This window comes from Elephantulus edwardii, unplaced genomic scaffold (assembly GCF_000299155.1).
Source record: "Elephantulus edwardii isolate Elephantulus edwardi_28Jun2011 unplaced genomic scaffold, EleEdw1.0 scaffold00026, whole genome shotgun sequence".
In the NCBI taxonomy this organism is placed as follows: domain Eukaryota; kingdom Metazoa; phylum Chordata; class Mammalia; order Macroscelidea; family Macroscelididae; genus Elephantulus; species Elephantulus edwardii.
Genome location: NW_006399776.1, coordinates 17318829 through 17332513, shown reverse-complemented (window position 1 = coordinate 17332513; position 13685 = coordinate 17318829). Strand labels below are relative to the sequence as shown.

The window sequence follows — 13685 nt, the reverse complement described above, 5'->3', positions numbered from 1 at the left end:
TACTAAATTTTGATATAGTTTTTCTTTTCATACTGTCTATATTATTTTCATGGTTAATAAATTACCTGTAATACTTCATGTGATCCATTCTCCAATGTTTTAAATGTATACATAGCAAAATAGTGCATATATTTACCTTTTTTTTTTAATATGAATTTGTAACATTATTATTTCTATCTCTAATGACAGATTGAAAAAAATTTCTGTAGTCTACAAACTAATCTTAGTAAATTAAACAAATTGTAAATGTCTATATATGTGCATGAAGGAAGTCATTGTATATAGGATAATGGGAAATAAAACCCTCGTCATCAAGTCAATTCTAACTTGTAGGGACCCTATGGGACAGAGTAGAACTGTCCATACTGTTTCCAAGGCTGTAATATTTATAGAAACAGACCTCATCTCCCACAGAGCAGCAAGTAGGTTAGAACTTTTAGTTAGCAACTGAATGCTTTAACCATTGCACCACAGGGATCTGTTATATTGATGATAATTAGATAGGAATATTGAATATCCTGTGGACTGTCAAAAGAATAAACAGGTATGTCTGGAGAAAGTGCAGCCAGAATGCTCCTTGGAGGCAAAAATTACAAAGCTTCATCTATGTACTTTGGGTGTGTTTGTTAGGAGAGGCTATTCCTTTAAGAGGGACATCATGCTAGAAAAGGTGGAGGAAGACTCTCAATGAGATTGATTGACACAGTGGCTGCAGCAATGGGTCCAAGTGTGTCAGAAATCATGAGGATGCCACAAGATAAAATAGGGTTCAGATCTCTTGTTCACAGGGTTGCTCTTAGTCATACTGGATTTTATGATACCTAACAACAACAAAACTATAATAAAATGATACAAAATAGATTCTTTTGGGAGTAATGAAAAGCTAGGAATACTAAGAATTATTAATTCTCATAGCAAGTGGTATTCTCTTAGTTAGTGGTATCTATAAGACAAGAGGGAAGAAAACTTAATTTAAAAGTGAGTTGTCTTGCTCCCTGTAGCATAAGATGATGACTAAACTTCAATATTAATAGAGGATTACTGTCTTATTCACCAAAGTATTACATGGTCGCTATTGTGTTGTACATCTGCCACTCTGGAGAGATAGGCTAATAAGTAAAAGATACTGTTCCTGCCAATCACATAGTTACAGAGATGAGACTAGCACTGATCAGACAATTGTAGAATTTACATATTCTGTAAGAAAAGACCTAATGATTACATAACCCAGAAATCTGACCTGAATTTATTTTGAGTTGATTCATCAGTTGAACTGAGAAAATAAACTTTCTGAGAGCAAGTGCCTTAAAGAAAATAGTTTCAATTATGCATTTCAGTCCCTGCCACAATGAGACAGTTCATCAGGTTTCTCCTTTTACAAAGCCTTCCTTAACTTCACACTTAACTAATGGGTTTTAGTGATTTCTCTTTTGTTGTTTTAGACAATCTTCCCCACTCCACATTGACTAGAAGGTGCTCTAAAAACCTACATCTTTTCTAAAAGTACTGAAGAGTACTGAGTATCCCATAGACTGCCAAAAGAACAAACAGATATGTCTTGGAGAGAGTGCAGCTGAGTGGTCCTTGGAGGCAAAGATAAAGCTTTGTCTCACATACTTTGGGCATGTTGCTAGGAGAAGTTATTCCTTGGAGAGAGACATTGTGCTTGGAAAGGTGGAGGGTCAGTGAAAGAGAGGAAGACCTTCAGCCAGATGAATTGACACAGTGACTGCAGCAATGAGCTTAAGTATGTCAGAAATTGTGAGGATGGCATGGAATAGGTCATGATTCAGATCTTTTATTCATAGGTTTGCTGTAAGTCATACTTAATTTGATGGCACCTGACAACAACATTCTAATAATATTTATTCTGTATATTAGTGTAATATACAGTAATATTATATTTAGTTATACTATATTTGTCAAAGCTCAAAATTTATGAGCTAGCAGTTTCAAATCTATTCATTCCAAAGAAACACAGGATATGTATATATTCTCATGCATAAGATGTCTATTGGTGCATGGTGTTAACACAGAAAACAAAAATCATCCATCTAAAAAATTAGTGTATATGAAAAAATGTTTTCAATTACTGTATATGAAGAATGGAGACTATACTATATATTATTCTTAGCATGTGAGTATGTTCTGCTGGAGAACAATATTGAACATATGGACCATCAAGAGAACAGACAAGTCTCTCTTTGAGGAGGGAGAACCAAGTTTCTCCTTGGAAACTCTGTCTCACATACTTTGGGCACGTGGCCAGGAGGGACTGATCTTTGGGGAAGGACATGATGCTTGGAAGGGTGGAGGGACAGCACAGGAGCGGAAGACCCTGGATGAGATGGATTGATACAGTAACTAGGGCAATGGAAGTAGGTGTGTCAGAGTCAGAGACTTGCTTAGGATAAAGCAGGCTTCAGAACAGTTGTACATAGATTTGCTATGAGTCACAGGCAACTCGACAGCACAAAACAATAAAATGAATCAGAGGGTAACATTTTAACAACTAGAGACATTATTTTAAAGAGTAGGCACTGTAATCCCAAAGGCATGCAGTTCAAATCCATCAGCTGCTTTGCAGGAGAAGGATGGGCAGTCTGCTCTTGTGGGATTAACTGCCTCTGAAAACGTGCCAGAGAGTCAGCCATCGATTGGTTCCAACTCAGCGGTACATAACATTTATGTATATACATAATATTTCTTTGTCTAGAAGATAGTTTGAAAAATAAATATTGATCTGTAATTATTTCTGGGAATTGAGATTGGATGCTTTTGTAGACCAGTAAAAAATATTCCCATTATGTTGGTGGTGGTAGGTGCCACCAAGTTAAAATTATTATGTAACATTTCATAGAACTGATTTCTTCCCTTATTTTGCCTTTTAAATTATAATGACTGTTTGTTTATCATTTCTTTTAATCTACATTAAAGACCTAAGTTTGTGAGTAATAAAAATTTATTTCAAAAAGTAGTTAATAAAGGAATAGAGAATAGTAATAGAAGAAAGCATAGTGAGTCTGTATACTCAAGTCAGTTTAAATTGTGTCCTGTTGATGTTGTTTGTGAGACAATAAAAAGAATTACCTATGCATGACTTTTTGGAAGATGTGAAGCCAAGATACTTTTTAGAGATAAGGGTGGTGAGACTATCTGTCATATTTAGGGTATATTATGATGTCCTTGGAAGAAGACATCATAGAAATGTGGAAGGTCAGAAGAGGAGAGAAATGCCTTTAAGGAGATAGAGTAACAATAATGGGCTGAAGCACAGTGTGAATAGTGAGGGTGGTGAGGTGCTGACTGACTGAGCAAGGTTTTGGATTGTTGTATTTGAAGACGTGGTGTGTCAGAGACAAGGCACCTCAACAGCACCTAACAACAACAACATGCATAACTTTAACATATGTCTGTTGTTGTTGTATGCTGTCAAGTTGGAATCAACCCAGAGCTGACTGCTTTGGGTTGGGATTACAGTACAGGTTCTTACCAGAGGCCACCAGAGCTCCCTAGGAATAACTAAATTGAAAATGGTTTTACACTATGTTTCAGTGTGCTTTGTAACAAATTAGATTTTATTGCCTTTTAGGTTTCTCAGGACCATGAAACAATGGCACAAGTTTTGTTCAGTAGAAATTTGAGGTTGAACGTAGCTTTAACATTCTGGAGAAAGAAAAGTATAAGTGAACTTGTAGCCTATTTGGTCAGGTAAGTGTGACCACTTAAGCTTTTTGTTCAATGAAACTAATTTTCATTGTATTAACTAGAAGTTCTTTTTTTTAATTTTATCTTTTTTTATTTTAATGAACGTTTACAGAGACTTTGGATTTCCATTCATCCCTGCCCAACCTCCCCCCCTAGTTCTCTCTTCTCTTTGAAAAGTAAAATAAAAATTCTTTCATTGTTATACAATCCTTCCCCCCCCCATGTCCACTCCACTATGCAGCCTTTGTTTTGAAAAGTAAAAGAAAAATTCTTTCATTGTTAAACAGTTCTTCTCCCCTTTTTTATGTTATTACTGGCCATAATTTTAAAATTCCAATGTTTACTTTCAATAGAGACAATATAGTTTAAATTGTGTTCAATTCCAGTCAAAGAGTAACAAAAATACAGAAAACCACCTCTTTTGAGTGTTGAGAATGGGTTACATTTACCTTCAATAGAGACAGTATAGTTTAAATTCTATTTATCACCATTCTAAGAGGAATAGAAATACAGAAAAACATGTTTTCCTTCATTTTCAGTATTATGTTGAAGAAAGCTATTACCTTCTCCAAGATTCTTACCTGAGAGATTCCTGTTGAGTGAGATGTTAAGTATTTTGTTCCACACATATTAAAGATTCTGTCTAAATGTTTCCTTATTAATTAAACTATCACCTCATTTAAAAATACTTATTTCTTCACTGTTTTCCTATCCTATCCTACTTTTTTTCCTCCATAGTATTCACCATCATCAATATATTCTGCCTGTTTTACTGTCCACTCACCCTCTCCCACACTTCACTCACATACTGGTATACATAAAACATGCTTTCTCCACCCCCAACCCCCCACTGGAACCTTTTTTCAATGCTGTATCTCCAGTCTGTGTCTCATCAAAAACTCAATAAGTTGCTGAATGAATAAATTTCTTAAACTAATAAGATATTAATGTAAGAAAAGAGAGGATAAATAATGTACACGGCATTGAAATAGATGAGGGAAAGAACTGCTTAAAAGGAATATATGATTAGGTATTATTTGACTGACAACAGTCCAGAAAAAGAGCTTCGTAGTAAAGTGGACTGGAGTGGGGATGAGGAACTGTACAAAATGAAAGATTTTTTATTTTTTTTTTAAGAGAAAGTAAACAGGGGCGGGCAGGGTGGGCAGGGAGGAAAATGTGCAACAATGAATGCAAATCCAAGTTCCCTATAAACTGTCATTAAAATCACAATTAAAAAAAGGCCAAAAGAAAGAAGATACTAACAAAATAATAAACTATTCTTTTTGTACCTACAGGATAGAAGATCTTGGAGTTGTGGTAGATTGCCTTCCTGTGCTTACCAATAGGTAATTAGGAAAAAATTTGGAAGACAAATTTTAGCACTCTCATATTTTTGTAACTTGACATTTCTTGGTTTTAGTTTACAGGAAGAAAAACAGTACATCTCACTTGGCTGCTGTGTAGACTTGTTGCCTCTAGTGAAGTCACTACTTAAAAGCAGATTTGAAGAGTAAGTGCTAATCTGAATTCCAATCCTGTTTTCTCTCTCAATTTACTTGATTTTATATCTTATGAGTATATTCTAGCATGTTGGGCTCCGTTTGACATACATAGTTTCTGTTTTCAAATAAATAATTAGAAAAAAATATAAAGAACTACTACAGAAACACTTAAAAGAAGTTATGTAATAGAGTTCTGTGAACTAGATCTTGGAAGTGGTGAAATAAAGTGTGTGTGTGTGTGTGTGTGTGTGTGTGTGTGTCTGTGTATTATGGGGAGGTCATGGTTTATAAAGACATTTTGGAGAAAAACATTTGACTTTTGTAACAAATGTCATTTCAGATATGTAATAGTTGGTTTAAACTGGCTTCAAGCAGTCATAAAAAGATGGTGGTCAGAACTGTCATCGAAAACAGAAATTATAAATGATGGGTAAGTATGCTTTTTAAAATAAATTCATGCTATTAAAACTTGAGAAAAATAGTTTCATTAAAGTGGATGAGAGCTAGTAATCGGTGTGTAATACTGATGTTCTTCATTTCTGAGAACTTTTAAATTGAGATACTGATGATCATGTATGAAAATTATGCATGAATTACATCCCAGAGCCATTAAGTAGTCTAGTCACCTTTGCCTCTTCTGGCAGAACTCTACTTTCCATTTTAGAAGGAAAAAACCATGGCAGCCATTTATCAGTAATGCCAAAATTAAAGAGATGACCCTCAGTGGAATAAATGTTAAGGCACAAGAAGTGCCCTTGGGCCACTTAGATTTTAGCCTGAGAGTTGTTCAGTCGTGATGGTTATAACTCTAAAACTATATTACAGTCACTATAATTTAGATTTTACCAGTTTGTTTATGTGTGAATAATTTTACCTAATGGGCCAGATTGTATCATAAAATAACACACACAAAATTCTAATAATATTTTTCTTAAAGCCCATAATTTCAATACTTTAAAAATTTCTACTTTTTATTCAGAGCAGATGTCCAAGCACACCTAGTTCTTTATTTCCCTACTTCTTTTCTTACGGGTTTTAACAAAGGGCATTTAATTTCCATGATGGACATATTATTTTAGTCAACTGCTTAACTTTAATATTTTCCTCTTGATAAATACTTGAAAATTTTAAAACTGCTTCCACTACCAAAGTCCATATCGTGATAAATTTGCAATCTGATTTTCATTTTTTCTCTTGTAGAAATATTCAGATTTTAAAACAGCAATTAAGTGGATTGTGGGAACAAGAAAACCATCTTACTTTGGTTCCAGGATACACTGGTAATATAGCGAAGGTAATTGATATCTAAACTTAAAAATTATACATTGTAAGTTAGAAATAATATTTTTATAATCTAGATGTATAAGTGAAAATCTTTAGACAGAGTAACCAAGTACTATTTTAGCTTTTGAAGTGATCCCTAAATTCAGTTTCATATTTGTAGATGCTTTTGATATTGTGAGTCACCTTGGCAAGAAGCATAGGATTTAATCACTGAATGTAGATTATAATACCAGAAATGATGTGCTAGAGTATTTAGTGGCCCAGTTCTCATTAAAGTATTATTTTAAAAGTTCAAGCAACATAAGAAAGGCATTAAAAAAAGAAGAAATGAGGAACACAATCAAATGATTTTAGAATATTATTTCTGCTTTTGCTAATGTCACTGCTTTTTTTTTGTCACAGTATTGTTTGTCTCTTAAAAGGGAAAAGTACATGCTCTTTATATACTTCTTATTCTCCAGAAAATATTGGTAGTTGAAATATATTTGGAGAGAAAAAAACATTGCTAAAAAATATATCCTGCCTATTATTAGAGCTCTCTGGTGACGTAGTGGTAAGAAGCTACACTGCAATCTCAAAAGCTTAGGATTTGAATCTAACAGACACTGTGTGGGAAAAGGACAATTTCCTGTACAGTTTACTGCCTCTGAAAATGTGCTGGAGGGTCAGCTGTGGGTCAGTTCTGACTCGATGGCAAGCAATGTCAGAGATTGTTGTGGATGGCACAGATAGGGCATGATCCATCCAGAGCCATTGTTCATCGGGTCACTATGAGTTGGACTCAATTCAGAGACACATGACAGCATTAATGGGCATATTCTTATCATAAGTGAGCAGTAGCCAGAGACGTGAAAACATTCTTTGGCTTTAAAATAAATGATACCAATATTTAAATGGGTGAAAGTATTATGGATATACTTGTAAAATTCTTCTTGGACATCTTCAATAAATGTAATATGATATATTAAGCAATTGTATTAATACCTGTAATTTTACTCTATAGAATTTTTAATGAAAATCTCTTCCACCTTCTAATAGCCACTTTTATGATGCACTTACCTCTTCTGGGTATCACATCTAAGTGTAATCATGTCATTTTTACCCTTTTGTACTGGATTTATTTCACGTAGCAGATGTTTTCAAAATTCCTTCATACATCAAAACATATTTTTTTTTCTTAGTTTTATAACATTCTATTGTGTATATGTTACAATTTCTTTATCTTTTTTTTCCAGTGCATACCTTTCACTACTGTTAATAATACTGCAGTGAATATTGATGTACATGTATTATTATTATTATTTTTTGTGCATGTACTGTCAAATCGGATCTGACTGGTACAGGAGGAGATTGCCCCTCTTCTCCAGCAGAGCATCTGGCAGATCTGAACCGCGTACCTCTGGGATTGCAGTGCAGCTTCTTGCCACTAGGCCACCAGAGCTCCTTTGTACATGTATCTTTTTAATTACTGCTTTTGATTTTTTTTAATATGTATGAAGGAGTAGATTTGTTTAATCATATGATAGTTCGTATCTTAGCTGTTTTTTAAAACTGCCAAACTCCAACATCAGCTGAACAACTTTATATTCCTTCCAGCAATGTATAAGTTTTCTGATGTCTCCATATCCTTGACAATACTTGTTTTCTGTCTTTTAAAAAACGGTAGCCACCCTAATGCGTATGTAGTGCTATCTCTGTTTGTGGTACTTAAACATTTGTCTGTCTTTGGAGAAATACCTGTTCATGTGTTTTACCTGTTTTAAAATTGGTTTATTAATCTTTTTGTTGCTGAATTTTAAGAATTCATAAATTCTGGATATTAATCCTTTTTATATGAGCACCTACTATGTACCATAGGGTAGGGGCGCTATGAGTTGCAAGCGACTTGACAGCACATAACAACAACAACAACGACTGTGTACCAAGCCTTGTGCTAAGCAAATTCAGTATTAAAAAGTAAGATGTCTTTTACCCTCAAAAGGTTCACAAAAGGAAAATTAAAGCAAATTAAGTGATACAAAGGGAAGAAGGGGAAAGATGGATTGTGTATGTTTATACTTACTGTACTGGCTAATTCAATGTTTTTGGTTTTTTTCCTAAGGATGTAGATGCTTATTTATTACAATTGCGTTGAGAAGTTTCATCTTTTAAAGCGTACTTAGTTCTATCAAACATCTTGGACTATATGATTTCCAGAACAATCTCTCTTCTGAGAACTCTGAACTGTGGAAGAAATCAGAACCATTTTTTTTTGTTTTAAAAAGCCACGTAATGAAACCACTAATGAAATCCTAACCGTCTACTTCACATTGAAGTGGAAAACTATCAAAAGGAGCAGCTACAACTTCAATGAGGTGAAAGTGCACTATGAAGATTGTTGACTTTTGCTGCATTTGGGATTTTTATGGGATTTTTATTTGGTAATATTGTTTAAGAACTACTGGGTCTTAATGCACTCCTGCATATTGCATAATATAATTTATCCTATGTGAAAGAATAAGAAAGGACTTGTTACTGGGAACCACAAAGACTGATCATCAAGATTTTTTTTTTTAAGATTGTGTTTTATATGAAAACACTTAAATGTGTGCAGCTATTTTCTTAAGTTGAAGAGACTTTGAAAGTTTAAAACATCGCCGATTATCAATATTAATTTTTTGTTCACATTGAGATACTACTGTGTATACAAAATGCCTTAATTAGTAATAAGCCAATACTCTAAGATACCAGGATATATTAAAATAATGAAAACCACTTGTGCTCTGACATGATAAAATCATGGAATTAAAATAATGTAAATTAAGGTTTACATTCATGTAGAATGTTGTTAAAACCTAATCCAAAGCATTTTAAAATCTTGAGACTATTTCTCAGATTATTTTTTGTCAGAATCATTATTGCATAGATGTGTTACACCTATCTAAAAGAAAAAATGGTGAATATGTATTTGTATGAATGCTTAACTGGAAATGCCCCTGGATTTGGCTAATTTATGTTCAATTTTTACTCATTTTGTAGAATCCTAATATTTTTCAGTTCTGTATTGTTTAAGCATCTTTCATTTGAGTAAATTCACTGAATATTTCTATTTTTTTTGCTTTTTGTAATTCTAAGGGTTTATATGAATTCTAATTCCTTCTTTTTCACTATATATATTTTAAATGATTTAGAAATGTTTACACTTAGTACTGACCATGTATTTTAAATTCCAACACTTCTCATTACTACCTCCTCCAGTGGTTGATTTGAAATGCCAGCAAACTGTATGAAATCTTTTTTAAAAGAGAAATGCATTTTTAGTGTCCGTGAATCCAGTTCTGGAGTGTCGTATTAGCTATGTATCTTGCCTGTCTTGAAAGTGATTAGAGTTTAATATTATTGCTGAATGGTTGGGATGTCATCTCATCTTTAATAAGCTTGATATCTGAGCAAAGATTTTTATTCTTTGGACTCCTCTGCATTACAAGCACTTGAATGTATAATCTTTAGCATTTACTCAAGTCATGGCTACTGATGTTAATCACAAACAAGCATCTTTCTTGCTTTAAAAATATTAAAAATACTGCATTCACTTGGTTTTATTTTTTAGTAGCTATGTATTCCCCATGGTGTAAAATCAATTAGATTTACAAAATACTGCATTTCTGTGATTTGAGAAGTGAATTATTTAAAAAGTTGCTTTTTCAGGAGATGAGACTTTTTAATTTTAAATTTTTATCATCTCTGAAAGACCTTAAGATGATGAAAGATAACTAAAGGAACAGGAACAAAGAAAGATTATCACTGTCTTTTTCTCTCCAATGGTTTGAACTTGTTAACTTGGTTGGAGCATGGTGCTAATGAGACTGAAGCTCTTTTATGGGTTCATTAATTTTATGCATATGTAAAAAATTCTTTCATGCCTACAGAGTGCATTAGCATCTTCCCTCAGGTATCTTTCTCACAGAAGCAGTTCTTGATCCCAAGGAAGATCGTGTGTGATTTTTCTTAAACCTTTGGCCACAAATGGAAAATAACCCAAATAATTGGTGTGTATGATACTATAGATTATTATTTTAATATTTAACATTTTCTTTGGGTCAGGCCATTGACTAAAGAGTATCTTTTAAAATCAAACAGCAGTAAAAATTAAGTTCATTTACTAACTCAGCATTGTAAAAAAAATCAAACAGTAACTGTTAATACTGGGTTCTTGTGCCTGAGTTTGGGTTTGTTGAATGGGAATATGTTACTTGTAATGTAGCAGTCTTCTGTACAGAGATGACTTGGTAGGTAGTGTATTCTCCCAATTTCTTCTGTTGCCCTCTCAGTTGTTTATCTTCATAACTACCTCTCGAGTTTACATTACTATTAGGCAGTTTTAAAATTCTTCAGTGAACACTTCTGCTGCTGTTAAACTTTCCTCATTCTACAGCATTTTAATCAGAGCGCTGTTGCTTTCCAGAACAAGTCCCCATAAGTGTTTACAAAATTACTGACTGTTGTAATAACCTAGATTGGGTTAACTGCTATCTGTCATTCCTCATTTATTGAAGCATATAGAATCAGAAGATTGCCTAGAGTCTCTATGCCTTTTTAGGTCTCTTCTGCCTTCTTAGATTTTCTGTACTTAAGTAGTTTGCTTTCTTAGGAATAAATGGAGAAGAGTTTGAATTTGTCAAGGATATCATTTTATTTAGATCAACAATTTACATGGTTGGCAGCAGCAAACAAAAAATCAAGTGACACGTTGCATTGGCCAAATCTACTTTCAATGACCACTTTAAAATGCTTAAGAGCAAAGATGTCAGTTTAAAGAGTTAAGTTGCACCTGACTTCAAACTATAGTTTTTTTCTTTAGTTTCATATGCATATGAAAGTTGGACAATGAATAAGAAAGGGTGAAGAATTGATGCTTTTGAATTATGGTATTGGCAGAAAAGTATTGAGCATACTATGGATTGCCAAAAGAACAAACAAATCTGTCTTGGATGAAGTGTAGCCAGAGTCCTTCATAGAGGCAGGAGTGATGAGACATCATCTTACGTACTCTGAACATCTTGTCAGGAAGGGCCAGTCCTTGGAAAAATAGAGGGCCAGCAACAGACAGACAGAACTTAATGAGATTGATTGCCACAGTGATTGCAAAAATGTGCTTAAATACAGCAGAAATTGTGAGGATGCAGGATTTCCTCGTTGTACATCCAGTCACTATGATTCAGAACTGGGTTGATTCTTAACAAGAGATAAGATAAATGGCTTTTATTGCTAACATGATCATAATAAGAGTTAACATTTAGGAAGCAAGTAGCATCATCAATTATCTTTCAAAATTAATCTTTTGGTAGTAATATGAAAGGTAAATGGCAGAAATTTTTAATATCCTGAAATGTGCATTTGTATCCACTGTGGCTTTTTTCCTTTGCATGGAACTCTTAAGAACTGCTGAAGAGAGTTCCCCAGTGGTTCCGTGGATTTGTCTCTTGCTTCAACAATGTTTGGAGGGAACAGTCCAGCGACTCCCCCACTCCAGCTTCATCTCCAGGCTTAACCCCAGGACCATCTTAGCCATCTCCTATTTTTGGGACCAGCTAACACCAGTTTTTTGTTAGCCCCAAATCCTCAACTGACTACGAGTTATCAGATCGGTCAGAATTATTCTGCCAAAGTGGAGGCGGGCATCAGCCGTCTGGTCAACCAGCACATGCGGGCCTCCTGTACCTCTGGGTTATTGTTTTGACCATGATGATGTTGCCTTGGAAGACATGAGATACTTCTTCCGCACGTTGGCAAAGGAGAAGTGTGAGGGTGCTGAGAAGCCATCCCTGGATACCATGGAAACAGCACTGGCCTTGGAGAAGAATTGAACCAGGCCCATCTGGATCTGTGTGGGTTCGGCCCACACAGAACCCCATCTCTGTGACTTTGTGGAGAACCGCTTCCTAGATGACGAAGTGAAACTGCTGAAGATGGGTGACCATCTGACCATCATTAGAAGACTGGGTGGCCCCCAGGCTGGGCTGAGTGAGTATCTCTTTGAGCATCTCACCCTTAAGCACGACTAGGGGCCTTCAGGAATCTGCTGGGGTGGGGGGACCTTTGCATCCCCCTACCATCAGCAGCAAGCTTCTCTTTCTTACTCTAGAGTAGACTCTTATTCACCCAGAAGCCCCTAGCCCAAGCCTTGGACCAAATGGAACAATAAAGCTTTTCACAACTGCAAAAAAAAACCACAAACCAAACCCAACCTACTGAAGAGTTAAATCCTGATATTCTAAACGTACTTGATATATGCGATGTCCTAACCTTAAGAGTGATTGTGTGGGTTCAAACTATTTGGTCCCCTGATATAGTAAATTTTCAACCTCGGGACATTTTTTTTTGTCAGGATGTTGATAGAATAAAAATAAAGAATAACTAATATAAATAATGATTGTTATTGTTAAGCGCCATCGAGTTGCCTGCAACTCATAGTGACCCTATGTACAACAGCTCTGAACCCTGCCCTGTCCCGAGTCAGTCTTAACTATCGCTGACACACCTCCCTTGTTGCTCTAGTTACTTCATTAATCCATCTCTATCGCGGTCTTCCTCTCCTGTGCTATCCCTCCACCCTTCCAAGCATGATGTCCTTCTCCAAGACTGGTCCCATGTGTCCAAAGTATGTGGGACAGAGCTTCATTTTGACCTCCAAGGAGAAACTTGATTTCACCCTCTCCAAGACAGACCAATTTGTTTATTGGTGGTCCATGGTATGTTCAAGACTTCTCCAGCGCCACAACTCAAAGGTATCAATTCTTCAGTCATTCTTAGTCATTGTCCAGCTCTTTGATGCATAGCAAGTACTTGCAAAGACCATGGCCTGGACCAGGTACTCCTTACTCTGGAGAGGTCTTTGACAGAAGATTTTTCCAGTGCAGTTCATCTTTTGATTTCCTGAATGCTGGTGCCAAGAGTGTTGATTATGGAGCTAAGCAAGCTGTGATTGTTGTTAACAACCTCAATCTTTTCTCCATCTGTCATGGTGCTGCCAATGGCTCAGTGGTGAGATTGTTTTCTCAATGTTGAGCTTCAATCCATATTGAAGACTACAATTCTTTACCTTCTCTGGCAAGCACTTCAGATCCTCCTCTGTTTCAATAAGCAAGGTTGTATCATCTGCATAATGTAGGTTGTTGATAAGTCTTTTTTTTTCTTTTTTCATTTTTT

The 13685-nt window shown here is 35.2% G+C and overlaps 1 protein-coding gene across 1 annotated transcript in view; it reads left to right on the top strand.

Moving 5' to 3' along the window:
* KATNBL1 (katanin p80 subunit B-like 1) overlaps positions 1–9583 on the top strand; it is a 26378-nt gene extending 16795 nt beyond the window's left edge. Inside the window, exons 4-9 of the mRNA XM_006883059.1 lie at positions 3593–3711; positions 5007–5057; positions 5132–5221; positions 5554–5643; positions 6414–6507; positions 8599–9583. Coding sequence (XP_006883121.1) covers positions 3593–3711; positions 5007–5057; positions 5132–5221; positions 5554–5643; positions 6414–6507; positions 8599–8631 — 477 coding nt within the window. The 3' untranslated portion in view covers positions 8632–9583. The remainder of the gene's footprint in view (positions 1–3592; positions 3712–5006; positions 5058–5131; positions 5222–5553; positions 5644–6413; positions 6508–8598) is intronic.
* The last annotated feature ends 4102 nt before the right edge of the window (positions 9584–13685 follow it).